Raw genomic sequence first — 15,082 nt, 5'->3', positions numbered from 1 at the left:
TTAGGTGAAACAATAGTAGTTTGGAGATCTCCACATTATCGCAGACGAACAAAGTAAGAAAAAACGGCAGAGAAGAACACTGGGTCAAGCAAACTAACTGAAACAACTTTCCAGCTAAAGGTAAAAGACAGACTCGATCGGATCGGACTACTCCAGACAGCACCTCTTTTGGCGAGGGAATTACAAATATATAGCGGAGGCATAATGAAAGAGATCGCCTCCTTATTTATAGCCGTATTCAGCAACGATCGATGCAGGCAGGTCAGGCTGCCTAGGTGCATCCTGTATGGTTAGGCAGAGGAAGCGTCGAGGCAGACCCACTGGCCGATGAAGACCTTGGCGCAGTTGATGTTTGGGTTGAAGCTGAGGAACTGGTCCTGGGTCAAGCCGGAGCCCTGTGCGATGTCGAAGCAGGTGTCGCCTTCCTGGAACCCGAGCACCTTGTTGCACGTCAGCGCCGGCACCGACTTCACGAACGTCATCGCCGCGTTACCTTCCTTCATGCTGCCGCCCTGCACCTGCAAGGTGATCCTGGCGTCGGCGAGGGTCACCGCCACGAGAAGTGACGCGATCAGGAGAGCGGCGGCTGCGTGGTTGGCCATTGCAGATGAGACGCCGAGGCGAAAAGGAAAGATATGCAGCAGATAGGTGCAGTAGAAGCTTATGCTTAGGTGAGTGCGATGCTGATGAGAGCTACCGCTTAGCTCTCGCCTTTTTATAGCGTGGTGAAGACTGAAGAGTGTAAAATTCAGTCGATGAGATGGATGTGACGAAAAGAATCCGGCCAAGGCCTTGGAAACGGCGTGAGCTATGTACGGCGATATTGCTTATGTTGAGGTTAGTAGTTACTATGGACATGGCGTTCAGAACATTTACTCCCAGGTAATCTGATCTGTGATTCCTATGAGACTAGTTTGGAATATTCTTTGTTGTGTTTTTTTTTTCGGTTTGGCTCTACACCTATTTTGACTGAACAAAGGTTTTTACATTTCGCTTTCCTCCATACTTTCCGATTGTGCCACTATGACAGGACAGAAACATAAATTGCTCCCCAAAAAGTATGTCCTAGGAGGAAAAGAGAAGGCCTGTTATTTTCGATCTGATAGAAGCGTTTGAGCAGCTGGGAATATGACGGCATATGACGCATGGATAAATGGGATCTAATTACTGTATCCAGTAGGTGCAGTTAAGTCCCCAGGCTGGTTAGGCTGGATATGCTTTGGATCCTGCAGTTTCAACACCATGAATTATGCATGAGCAAGAATCTCGCAGATTTAACATTTCACTAGGCCAAAGGTTTGCTCGGGGTCTCTCTCTCTCGGTAGCCTATGTCACTTCATATTTTATTGGCACCGTATAAAAAGGGAAGAAGCGATGGCCACGCGAACGACAAGATATGTAGTCTTTGAAAACACCCCTCTCTGGAAAGATTGAGGGGGTCTTTGGAATAAATTTCCAATAAGGCGGCAACCAGGAAATGTACTACTTTTTTCTTCATTTGCAAATTTTAAATTTTAGACTTCTTTCATTGGGATATTATGTATTAAGAGCTGTGTCCATCTCATGATGTATTTGGTAACATGGTGCATTGTGCATGTGTGGTGTATATTATGAACGAAGTTCAAGTTGTCGATATATTGCTTGTGATGTGTAAATGTGCCGGAATGTGTAAATATGTCATAAAATATATAAATGTGTTGTGAAATATGAAAATGTGATAAGTACAAGCAAAATGCACATTGCAAATGGTAACAACCACAAATATGTTACTGATGAAATAGCAACAGAAATGTTGTCTTATAGTTGCTCACTACCCGCATGTCCATTTGAGTTGAGTTGCCTCAATGGAAAAAGTCCACGCATTTATTGTCGGTCCGCCTTTCTCAGCCAACGATGGGATCCCTTCTCCGTTGAAGAAGAGGGGTTTTACCCATTTCCGTAGGGTCCTCTGGAATGAGTGGAATGATGCTTAGTAATATGTACTTTGTGTAATTTTCCTTTAATTTAAGTATTAGGCCTAAACAGTTAATGCCACCACGTCTACATGATTCTAAGCTCATGCGGCCAAAATCTCCAGCCCCTTATTTGACCCTAATCCTAGAATTTAGATATTAAGGTAATATATGTATATATGTGTCCTTTGGGATTAATGTGTTGAATCAAACAACATCGGCCGAGTCTAGGTCATGTTACAGATCACACCCATTGATCGAAGTTATGGGCCATCGGTCTATGGAATTAGAGAACATGGTCCCGAAAAATTACCTGGGAGAACATAGGAAGGATGTCGGCACATATCTTTAAATTCCCACTAAATTGGATAGTTGGCATTAGATGTGGATCGGTAGTTCAAGTAGTTGCAAATGCACTAATACATGAGGCTACCATGATTCACAATATATATAGGATGCCAATGTAAAGAAAAAGCTGGGTTTTTTTTTTAATTCCGGATCCTAATTTCTAAATGATAAGGATGGAGATACTCTTAGTGTTGGAAACTTGGAATTGATCTCGGCTAACAAACCAAGTGAAACAGACAGGGATATGGTCTAAATATGTCCCTCTCACGAAGGTGCTTTGATCGGAGGCTCCTAACACCCTTTTTCGTTCCAGTCTCTATCCCTAACACTTGGTATAAAGGAATAGATAGACCGTCAAGGGACTAAATAAGATGGCACCTATCCACCAAAACTACAATTCTTAATTTGTGATAAGGGGCTGGAACATCGATGGCCATCTCACAGGGGCGGTGCCGGGGGTGTTCAGTGTTGTTCGTCTTCCTTGGATACTATCCGACCATCAAATATCCCGTAGTCATTATCATGGTTTATCACCTAATGGTTTCTTCAAGCAACTATAAGTGCCCAATTCTATAGAGTTTACATGAGTTCTATGTCATAGCTAGATGATGTTTATGTTGATCCTAAAGAGAATGTTCCAACACTTCGGAGTGATAGACTAAGGCCACGTGTGTAATGACAATCTTATTTTTATTATCCATAATATGATATAGACACAAAATAGGTACTAGTTAGTTAGCAAAACGAAAATACAATGCACAAAGCTAGTTTGAATGACTCCATTGGCGGTTCTCTATGGTTATATTTTTTTGTAAGGCACAACAAATTATGATGAAATTTACATGCAAATGGGGATTTTTTTTGGTGGATTCTCTGTTCTGGGCATTAGAATAAAGTAATTTGGAAAATGAAGGGGCCTATGAAAATTAAAATCTCCAAGTGGTACATTCGAATAGGTGCAGTCATAACTAAGAATAATCTTGCAAATTGCAACTGTTCTCAAAGGAAAAAAGTTTTGGTGTTTCCTTCATGATCATACAATCGCAAGTTTGCTATTAATATATGGTCAAAGATCCAGTTGGCTTCTCATAATATGTACCATCTCACGTACTGTCTCAAAAAATATTTCTCAGATGCCTACGAGGCAATCCTTGCTTGGGCAGGAGTCGTAGCCTTGATTTGGTCGCTATGGCAATGTAGCAATGACATGGTGTTTCGTACCAAAAAGTGATTTCCCTTGCAGTATCTGCTAGTGTGTGGCTCCATTCATAGTCTATTTTTCATCAAGTAGAACATCACGAGATGATTATGGTGGTGTATACATATTTTGAGCAGGTTTACCCGACATGGATGGTGGTGTACTGGTGTAGTCTTTGCATGGGCTCTCCACCCCTTTGGCTTAAAATTAATAGTTGTTTGAGGCTATGCATTTGGTTGTGTGTGTGTTTGTGTGTGAGTGATAACATTTCTTTTTTGTGGTGATGTGCAATTTAGTTTATTTCACCAAGTTTAGAACAAGTTGAGATGCTCACTTTCTTTGTGTTATAGTGTATTGTCGTATGCAACTTCATATGTTTCACCTAAGTTTGTTCCATATTGCGGTGCTTGATTTTTTGTTGCGTTGTGCAATTTCTTGTGTTTTGGTGAAGTTGTGAAGTTAACAAGGAGCAGGTGTTAGAGGACTCTTGTTATGGTTTTCTTGACAATTTTCATTCGCGTGTAAAGAGCACTTCATATTACGTAGGATAAAATACGTTGCAATCTTGGTGGGCTTCATATAGCATGTGGCTCTGGATGGTCTAACTCGGTTTCGCCAAGGGTAAGTTGATCTGATGGTGCTCGGCGTGGCTTGATCCAATGGATGTTCGGTCGTCTGGTCATCAGGCGCTCCTGAATGCAAACTTACCTGTTGCAATGGTAATTTGGAGATAGCCACATTTTCCACAATAGTCGAACAAGTTTCAAGAAAAAAATGGCATAGAAGAACACTGAATCAAGCACAACCAACTAAAATAACTTTCAAGCCAAAGCTGCTACGAAGACAGACACGATCGGACTACTCCAGACAACACGCAAGCACCTCATTTTGCGAGGGAAGCACAAATAGGTAGGACTGGTGGAGGTATACGGCAGACCGTCTCCTTATTTATAATGTTATAAGTATTTAGCAAGGATCGATGCAGGCAGGCTGCAGCTAGCCCCACTGCATGGCTATCAGGCAGAGGAGGCGTGGAGGCAGACCCACTGGCCAACGAAAACCTTGAGGCAGTTGAGGTTTGGGTTGAAGCTGAGAAACTGAGCCTGGGTCAAGCCGGCACCCACCGCGACGTCGAAGCAGGTATCGCCCGCCTGGAACCCGCGCACCTTGGTGCATGTCAACGCCGGCACCGTCTTCACGAACGTCATCGCCACGTTACCTTCCTTCATGCTGCCACCCTGCACCTGCAAGGTGATCCTGGCATCGGCGAGGGTCACCGCTACGAGAAGTGACGCCATCAGGAGAGCGGCAGCTGCGTGGTTGGCCATTGCAGATACTACGACGACGCTAGATAGATGCAGTAGAAGCTTATGCTTAGGTGAGTGCGATGCTGATGAGAGTTACCGCTTTAGTTCTCGCCTTTTTATAGCATCATGCAGAGTGTAAAATTCAGTCGATGAGATGGATGTGACGAAGAGAATCCTGCCATGGCCTTGGAAACGGCGTGCGCTATGTACGGGCGATATTACTTATGTTGAGGATAGTAGTTAGTATGGGCATGGCGTTCAGAACATTTACATCCCCAGTAATATAATCTATGATTCCTATGGGACTAGTTTGGAATATTCTTTGCTATGTAATCTTTTGGTTTGGCTCTGCACCGGTTTTGACTGAACAAGGCTTTTACATTTCGCTTTCTCCATATTTTCCATATCGGTTGTGCCACCGTGACAGGACGGAAACAATAAATTGCTCGCCAAAGCCTGCTATTTTGGATCAGATGGAGGCGTTTGAGATCAGCTTGGAATATGACGGCATGAATCTTCACACCCATGTGCCTTGGACCCTGCAGTTCGGATATCCTGAATTAAGCAAGAGAAAGAATCTAGCAAATTGACATTTACCTGGCAGAAGTGGTGTACTTCAATACAACCCCCTTTTCAAAGTTCACGATATTCGATGCAAATCAAATGTGAGAATTAGAAATATCCCAGCATACCCAAGCAAAGGGCCAATTCCTAAAAAGATGGATGAAAGTTTCTAGCTGATCACACTCCAAGGTGTAACAAGTCTCTTGTATTCACTTTGTCATTTTTCGATACTACTCAAAAAAAATTAAGCATTACACCTAGCACACAGCCGTTCGAGTATCAAGTCTGAAACAAAAATCACTTATAAAGAAAGACAAAAAGAGCCAACTAGACTAAGCTTTATTGGCTTCAATCCGTCTATTATGCAGTCACCCATGTTGGAAAATAAACTCCTTGACCGCATTCTCCAACCATGTAGACACCTCCTTCAAGAGGTCTCGATCCTCCAATCGTTGAAGTGGCGACCATAAACGGAGCAAAGCCGTACATCGGTAGATGACCTGCACAAGAGAAGAATTCTTATCATTAAAAATATTATCATTTCTACATAGCCAAAGCGACCATACGTCAGCATGTAATCGCGTCCACTCTGATTAGCGTTTTATACCTAGGATCCACCCTATTTAGCCAATTGCTAAAAATATTTGCAATGCTACAAGATGGGTATAAGGTAGAACCCATCTGAATGATTGACCATATAGATCTAGCAAACCAACAGTTGAAGAAAAGGTTTTTTATTGTCTCATCTTCATGATAAAAAAAACACATTTCTTACAGCCGTACCAGTTGCATTTTACAAGGTTGTCTTTAGTTAGAATCACACCCATCTGAATTCAGTTTGTCATGGAGTAACGAATATAAAAAGAACTTATGTTTTTGCTGATTACCGTTATTTTTTCCATATCCACCTAAAGTGAGGATGTGCAGTATCTATGCCAGCCCATATTGACTCGATGAATCCTTATTTGATTCTAAACGTAGAGTTTAGAACTTGAGGTAATATGTATGTGTACTTTAGGAATATGTTGAATCGAAACAACATAAATCACCGTCAATGCCGTGTTAAGGTCTCGTTACAGATCACACTAGTCGATTGGAATTGTGGGCGATCGGTCTATGGAATTTGAGTAACATGGTCATTTGGCAAATTACCTAGGAAAACATAGGTATACTGCAAGCACATGTCTGTAATTTCACCCTACTTCGGATCATTGGCATTAAATGTGGATCAGCTGGTCAAGTAGTTGTCTATGCGCTGATACACGAAGCTAACGGGATTCACAGGATATAACGCCAATGTAAAGAAAAGATGCTTATTAATCATAGATCCTAATTCTAAATGGTAGGGATGGAGATGATCTTAGTGTTGGAATTGTTCTAGTCTAACTAACCTAGAGAAATGGAAGGGGATGTGGTATACCACATTCCCCTCATGAGGGAGCCTTGATCACAAACCATAGGCGGACCTAGCATCCCTCCTGCCCGGGCAGCCGCCCAGGCTTCCGGCCGGTCGACAGGCTTATTTTCGTCCCTATTTTACATGTATTTGATACAAAATTATCATACTAAGCCTATTTGCCCAGGCTTCAAATTTTTCCTGGGTCCGCTTATGTCACAAACCCCTAATCAACCTTCTTTTGGACCCACTTCCCAGCCCTAGCACCGTATATATAAAAGGATTGGATAGCCCGTTTGAACTATTTGATGTCGCGAGAGTAGTCATGATGTATTTGCTTTTGTTTTTGTAAACACTTTCTTGATTAAAGGAATGGAATAGGGCAAGGCTTTTGCCCTCTTTTCAATAAAACATATAATGTCAAATTTCATTCAAACCAAAAATCTAAACTAATAACAAAAAAAGCAGGTAGTCCACATATACTGTAATAGTATATACACCATTAATATATATAATATTTTGATTAATTATACACTGCAGCAGCCGGATGTTTTATTTCACATATTACTAGTTTTACCGCTCCATGTATTACTATCATTTATAACATGGAAGCTACGGGCAGTTCATTACATGATGGTGCATGCTTCTGGGTTCTCATCGCTGAGTGTCTGCGGTGCCGGTGGGTAGTGCGGATACGGCCGATACATTGCCGCAGGATGGCCAGCATATGGGTACTGATACTGCTGATACGCATATTGTGGGTATGCGTAAGCATAGGGTGGGTGGTAGTAGTATTCATAGAGGCCAGCCTCGGGCGCTACCGCAACAACCGCATCCTGCACAGGCAGTTTAAACTGGTGATCCTTCATTTGGTTCTTCTCCTCTACAAATCCATCGATCCCATCACTTGGCATATGCACTTGGGTTTTTTCCTTCTCAACTCCATCTCCATCCCCTTTGTCTTGTATCTCAGTTTTGGTCTTCTCGTCGACATTTTGCACCTGCCCTTCACCTCCTCCCCCTTTTACCTCCTCTTGTTTGGTCTCCTCTTTTACTCCTTCATTTTTCTCTTTCAGATTGTCAGATGGTTCTTGCTGCTTTGCATTAGCATCCGCTGTTGTTTTCTCGCCCATCGGCGCGGTCATTGCTGATGCTGGCGGCAGATCCAGAGGCTCTGCCCTGATAATGGCAGCTTTCTTTCCCGTGCACTTGTGGATGAATCCTACCAGGGTTGCTGGCTCGACTGCCCCTTTCACCATCAGCTCTGAAGATTTCATGTGTGGCACCGCTTCCTCCACTCCTGATTATCAGTTTGCAACCATATATATATGGAGTTCAAAAAAAAAAATGAGTGGTTTATCCACAATTCCACATACATTTATTAACATGCAGAGATAGTACCTTTTATGTTGAGGATCCTCCTTTTCATCTCCTCGCTGCAAGCTTCACAATGCATTTCTATCTTCATCACTACACCCATTTTCTGGTCCACAATCATATATAGTTCGTATAAAAAAGATGTTGCTTTAAACCAAATATCAACATAGGTACGTAGTAAGGTAAGAACAAAACGGTAATGAATTAATTAAGAGTGATCTTAATATGAAATAGCAACAAGTACTAATGATTTAGTAAAAATACCATATCCAGCTCCGTTACATCATTTTTCATGTCTGCCTTTGCGGCCTCTTTCTTCGTATCCTTATTTTTCACTGCTGATGGTGGCGGCAATTTGGCCGGCGATGGGCTGAGAAGCAGCGCCTTCTTCCTCGTCCTCCTCTCGACCCTCTCGACCACCATCATCGGATCCTCCAGCGCCTTCTGGCCAGTCACGACGACCGTGTTGGTCGAGTTATTGACGATCACCTCCTCAAACCCTTTATTTCACGAACTAATTAGTTGAAAGAAAGATTTCTTAGCAGTTATACAGAGCTATTCGGATGCATATCCACTCCATAGCACGTACCCTCGGTGCGCAGCAGAGACCGTCGCATCTTCCTGGCGCAGCCCTCGCAGTGGACCGGCACGCTTACCACCACCTCGTTCGCCAGGTCACCGCCACCGCCACCCTTCACCGGCGCCATGCCGTCTACCTTCTCCACGACACCTTCCTTGCTCCTGCCATCGCCGGCCGCCGCCGTCTTCTTCGCCGTCCCCTGCCACAGGGCAATAATAGCATAAGATTTACGACGAATTCAAGAAAACACACTTGGCGGAAGAGAAGATAGAACTAGGACGAATTCTACTAGCTCTATACCTTGGCCATACGTTCACTTCACTGTCGTTGTGCTTGGTTCCTCGAGATAGAACTGGGCATGGAGCGTGCGCGTGTGTGCGTGCACATTCAGCCGACGTCTTATGGAGCGTGCGCGTGTGTGTGCGTGGAGAGGGCGCGGGGCGCCACGTTGGGGCAGTGCACCTGCACCGAGCTATGGGATGCGCGGTGCGGTCGTTTGCATGCGGAAATACTATGTGCTTCGCTGGAAACCAACACTCGGTCGATGCAAGGTGGATATGCCTCCATGCAGATGCTGATGCACGAAAAACAATTATGGAGCAACACATTTAATGGAACCTGTGTCTATATACTATACGTATTCGGTGCCGCCCAACGCCCCCATGTCGAGCCTTTAGCTGGAATGGCGATAGATGTATATAGTATCATTTTCATATACGAAGTAGCGTGACGCTCGTCTCCGTCGGTGTTTTTTTTTTTTTTGGATATATCTGGCCTCCTTGGGAGAAACTATTGGTATCTGCCCTCGTAGAAACTATTTCCAAATCTAGCGTTGAGTTTAGCGCTAGCGTGGATGAAACCCAAATAGTGCATGCCGATCTTAGGGATGGTCGGCGCCAAAGCAGACAGCACCGAAACTAGGTTTGCACCAAACACATTGGTGTCAAACCCATTGAGCAATTTCCTGCCGGAATTCCTTGGCGCCGTGTAATTCACAACTTCGGCTCCATCCTCGTTGGTGCCATGGCCAAATTTCAAAATGGTTTCACCCGCGGAGCAAATGAGTTAAATAATTTTGCTCAAGGGCCAGATTTGGACCCAAAAGAATACCGTCGGCCATTGCTTAGCATGAATCATACTCTCTTCATTATACTCTCTTCATTGATATCACCAATCTTCTCTTTTTTAATAGATGGTTCCATTTTGCTGGTCTCACAGCGAGCCACATCACCTCATTAAGAATTTTAGCCTTCCCCTCATTGTTCCCGGGCGTAGCCCATGTTTTTTCTGTCCAGACCGACATGGCAGGAGCCGAACGAGAGCAGCTTCGTCGCCAGACCCACGGCAGGAGCGGAAGCCAGACCCCACGAAAAAATGTCCGCCGTTCGTCTTCCTGGTGCTCTCCGGCCGCTGCCGCTTGACATGCCCTCTCACAAATGCTTATGAAATTGCCATCACGCATAGCATTCATCAGCGCCTGAAACTTCCCCGTTAGAGGAGGCAGCCGAGCGGGCTTCGCTAAAAAAAAAGGCGAGCAGGCGGCTGCCTATAATACTCTCATCTGGTGCTCTTCAGCCATCATCTCCAGGCCAAGACGAAGGGCACCACGCAGCATTGCCATGCCCATTCACACGCGTTAGTCTGTTGTTAGATCGAAATCGCAATCGCCGACGGTGAGACATCTCCTCCCTATTCCCCATCTTCTGTATAACATATCTATCCACATCGTACCAGGTCATCCATGCTCATCGTGTGCGCACGTCTGGTGGACGAATCTGTAGACTTGGGCGTGGTCTGGTGCCGTTTCAATCCCATCACCAAAAACAGGTTAGTCTAGACCAGATTTCCCGAATCCCATCCTCCTCTTAACTTCTTTGCTCTACGGCTGCTATTCTGGAGTTAGGCTTTGGCGCTTTGCCATATTTATTGTGAGTATGTTCCATCCATTGCAATTCCCTTTGCAGGTAGATAAAGTCTGGATTCCCATCGGCTTAAGTGAATCCGTGCAGCCAAACCTTAGTATTAGTATACAAATATGAGTCTTCTCTTGATAGAAGTGTCGCTCATGAAGTTGTTGGGGTGAAGCCAGCGGCGGCATTAGTGCCCAGGTAAACCATTCTTTCTCAAAGGATGTCCATTCCGTATAATGAAGTTGTCATGTGCAGATTGAAGTTGCCTTTGCCTTTAGATCTAACAGCAACAACTTCATTGTCTTTCTGTCTCTCATAATCATTTGATATATTGCTCAAAGATGTATGTGTTTCTTTTCTGATTTTTTAGGATCCCTGCTTTCTGTGAGACCTACAAACTTGCATAAAGTTTGTCTTGCACACAGCCATCTGTTAACGGTAGATGCTCCCAAACTTAAACCAAGACTATATAGGCAAGTTATTTGACTGCTACATGTCCGCACTTCGAATTAAAGTAGGCAGCTTATATATCAGTATGTGTCCTTCGAGTTAAGGGTTCAAGACAGCAGTTTGTTTGCAGTTTTATTTTTAAATATTTATCTCATATGTCTCTTCAAGCTCATAGAAAAACCATTTCCTACAAGACTTTAGAGGTATTTAAGAAATATTTGATTTACATGCAGGTATTATATTATACCCTGCCAATTCCGTACATGGTTACTTCTTGGTACTAATTCTGACAATATACTACTGAATCGACTTACAATAGTCAAGATTTTGCATTGGTGAGGTATAGACTGAAACCAATTTGGTAAGCTCGATCTGAAAGCAAGCAACACTATGTTTTCTAACCATAGTGCTATATTGTTTGGATGTAAAATGTGGGATTAACTATTGGCTTTGCCCCTGTCCAATTACCACAGTGTGCTATGATTCAGTCATCTTCTATGAGTATTTGCAGTTATAATAATTTTGCAGGTGGCATCAAAGGTTGGTGGAGCTATTAAAGCACATTGAGTGGCTTTCTTTCCAATGATCTTTAACTGGTTAACTTATCTTCTCAAATAAGTTATCTATCTATTATGTAAATGAAAATATCAGTGTAGTGCATCAACATAATAGCTGTATATGGAATACAAATATTTCTTACACTATAATGAGAATTGGTAGTCATAGTTTTGTACAATCACTACATATGCAACAACAAACGTCTATCTTATTAGTATGATCTGATTTTCACTTTCGTAAATTTGAATTGCATACGGACAAATCCCGCAGCAACGCGCGGGCTACCATCTAGTTTTAATTAATGCTAATCCCATGCAGATACCGAAACCTAATTGTTAGAAACTATCAGGTCCACTAGTCTTATGATACACTGACCATATAATCTACTATAAGATAGTGAAATCTCAAATGCTTATTTGACTTGCATAGCAGGTATGATGAGTTTAATCGCATATATATAGTGACACCGAAGGATGAGTAGCACCAACTTATAAGGTGAGTTGTTCTACTCATTCTTATAGCATGATGAAAGATAGCAACATGAAGGCCCTCTCCTTGGTTGACCCCTGAAAGATCAGAGATGGTAAACCTAGAGGGGGGTGAATAGGTTTCTACAAATTTTAATTCTTTCTTTGCAATATTAGGCTTTGCGGAATATAGAGATGAGCCTAATGCAAACTAGGTGAGACAACCTATATGACAATACAAGTAACTCAAGCACGAAGGCTCTCACAGGAAATTATATCACAAGTAAGGAGTTCGGTTAGAGATAACCGATAGCACGCGGAGACGAGGGTTTATTCCCGTGTTCCCTTCCTTTGCAAGAAGGTACGTCACGTTTGGAGGGGTGGAGGTCCCACGAAGGATTACCCAACGCCACGAAGGCTCACCCTATTCTCCGGAGCCTATCCCACGAAGGAATAGCTCTCTCACTTGTGGTAGACTTTGAGGTAGCCTCCAAACCTTCACAATCTTGTCAAGAGCAAATCCACAGCCCAGATGCTTCCGGACCACTCTTGCCCGCCTAGGGTTTCCAAGGAACCCTAGAGAGCAAGTTTATTGATGAATACAAGGGGGAATGAGATTTGGCTTGGTAGAACGGTAGATCGGGCCCTCCTCTATCTTTTCCCCGGAGGGATTTGAGTTTGGGTGGAGGAGGAGGGAGATCTGAGGCTTTTGGTGTTTCTAGCAATGGAGTATAAGAGGGAGAGCTCAAGAACAACTTGTAGTGTAGTGCCTACCCATTCAGAGGTAGGAGAAGGGGTATATATAGTGTCACTTGAAATATGGCCGTTGATGACTTGCCACCTCAGCAGTTTTCTCGAGCAGCCCGGTCAACCGGGCCAGGGACCGGGCCGTCCGGCGCAGGTCTGGTCAGACCGAGCCTGGGACCGGACCGACCGGTTCAAACCGGAGCTGAGCTTGGTCTTGACTGGAGTCCCGCAGAACATCGTCAGGGTCGTGGCCGGTTAAGCGCCGGGGCGCCAGGTCCACCACCCGGTCCAACCGGGCCTGCGACCGGATCGGTCGGTCCAAATCGGGCCGGAGACCGGACCCTGGACGGACGAGCTCTCCGAGCTTACTGGACATCGTCCGGTTGGCACCAGTCCTGGGGCCGGTTGGCACCGGGCTGGCTGGTACCAGGGCCGGTCTGACCGGGCCACTGACCGGCCAAGGCTAAAACTCCCTTGTTGATTTTTCATCGAAGTGGGGGGTCTCCCATTGCCTTCTTGTTCCATTGATACACCATTATACCTCTTTGGCTAATACCTGGGAATCATCTTGTAGACATGTATTAGACCAAATACTCTAGCACGGTGTCATAGTTACCAAAATAATGGATAAGGGTAAAATACTCTTACAATCTCCCCCTTTTAGGTATACGATGACAAACCGAGCTAGAGTCACATATAGATATTATGATAAGCTTTAAACCTTGATTCCGTATGAGATATTGAGACAGCTCCCCCATAATGTGTGCACTTGGAGAATTTGCTGCACCATTTGTGGAATATGAGAAGCTCCCCCAATATCTTTAGGAAACAAGCATGGTATGGACATGTGAATATCAAGATATATAAGCATAACACATAATCATCCTAACATAGAGATTAAGCATATAAATACATGTCCACATAGAGATTAAGCATATAAGTACATGTCCATACACGAATTATTTAAAGTAGCAAATGGTTCTTGGAATGAAAAAGTAAGCAAATAAGCACAAGCCAAATAAGAACCAAATAAAATGTCAAGCATGGCTTGTGCAACCAAGGAACCCGTGATCCTAGACTCTACTCTCTTCTCCCCCGTTGGCATCGGAACACCAAAAAGGCGAATAAAAAAGTAGGGATGCTAGCGCTCCCATCAATAGAACTCTGTCCCCGTGGGTAGAGTGCTGCCATCATCATCATCATCACCTTCTTCATCATCATCCTCATTGTACTGTTCCTCGCCGTCATCATCATCTTCTCTATATCCAGAAGTCTCAGGGTCCTGAGCAGATCGAGAAGGAAGACCACCGTGCGCATACATGGAGAGATCAAAATTCTGAAGCATCTCATCATCAATGGGAGGCATCTGCCAGGTAGGTGCAACCACAGGCTCCATCTCAGGTCCAGGAGGAGGAACAGGGGCGTTTCTTGCAGACATGAACTCATTCTGTTGCCTCCTAGTCTCCTGGTTCAAGGCAAGACTTTGATGGGCAACATCATTGGTGTTTTTGCACATCTGCCACAGACTGGTCAAGAAGCGAGAGGCACCGCGCTTGGGGCGCCTAGAGTAGCTGGAGCTAGCAGGGTCATGCCTTTCCTTGGACCGGCGCTCAGAAGACATCATGGATGGGATTTCCGGCCTATCTCCTTGTTGAGGCAGTTTGAAGGGTTCCATCTTGACCCATTGATCTTGCCTATTGCGAGGAGATTGAACAACCATATCAATGAGCTGCTGAATGTACTGAGCATAATTTGGAGTCATCCTTTCGCGAACAGAGCGCCTCAGTTCACAGTAGAGGAGATCACAACCATCAATGGTCTTCACATTTTCAGGACGGCAGTAGTACATCAAGTTCAGATGGTAGGCACGACATTCACTTGTATCTCCTGACTTGCTGATGAGATTCTCACGGAATAGCTTGGCAAGCACAAGATAGGAGTAGTACATGCCGGATATAGTGGGAGGTCCAGCTGTGGGTTCCTAGGGATAGCAGAAGGAAATGTCCCCATGAGTGAACTTCTTCTGAGAGTGAATCTTGAACCCGTGAGCACGGCCACCACCGAACCCCATGGCTTTACAGAAGTCCATGTAGTTGCAAGAATATTTGTCTTGTCCTGTCATCCAAGTCATTGTGCGGGCGGGATCATCATGAAAGAACGCAGTGCAATGGAATTGCCTCACTTGGATTGGACAATAGTACCCATCACCTTTTCCATCACCAGACCTC

The 15,082-nt window shown here is 44.2% G+C and overlaps 3 protein-coding genes across 3 annotated transcripts; all 3 read right to left on the bottom strand.

Annotated features, from left to right (window-relative positions):
• Positions 1-290: 290 nt before the first annotated feature.
• On the bottom strand, positions 291-602 carry LOC124662054. Its single transcript, XM_047199940.1, has one exon. It carries the CDS (start codon positions 600-602, stop codon positions 291-293), a length of 312 nt encoding a protein of 103 aa, XP_047055896.1.
• Positions 603-4,514: 3,912 nt separating this feature from the next.
• LOC124662002 lies at positions 4,515-4,826 on the bottom strand. The gene has a single exon (XM_047199893.1). It carries the CDS (start codon positions 4,824-4,826, stop codon positions 4,515-4,517), a length of 312 nt encoding a protein of 103 aa, XP_047055849.1.
• Positions 4,827-7,391: 2,565 nt separating this feature from the next.
• Positions 7,392-9,031, bottom strand: LOC124662859 (heavy metal-associated isoprenylated plant protein 7-like). Its single transcript, XM_047200645.1, has 6 exons — positions 9,023-9,031; positions 8,732-8,921; positions 8,407-8,642; positions 8,167-8,248; positions 7,686-8,065; positions 7,392-7,646 (listed from the first exon to the last, which is right to left on the bottom strand). Exons 1-6 carry the CDS (start codon positions 9,029-9,031, stop codon positions 7,392-7,394), a joined length of 1,152 nt encoding a protein of 383 aa, XP_047056601.1.
• Between the last annotated feature and the right edge of the window lie 6,051 nt (positions 9,032-15,082).

Source organism: Lolium rigidum, chromosome 6 (genome assembly GCF_022539505.1).
Source record: "Lolium rigidum isolate FL_2022 chromosome 6, APGP_CSIRO_Lrig_0.1, whole genome shotgun sequence".
Taxonomy (NCBI): domain Eukaryota; kingdom Viridiplantae; phylum Streptophyta; class Magnoliopsida; order Poales; family Poaceae; genus Lolium; species Lolium rigidum.
This window is presented reverse-complemented; position numbering and strand designations above follow the sequence as displayed.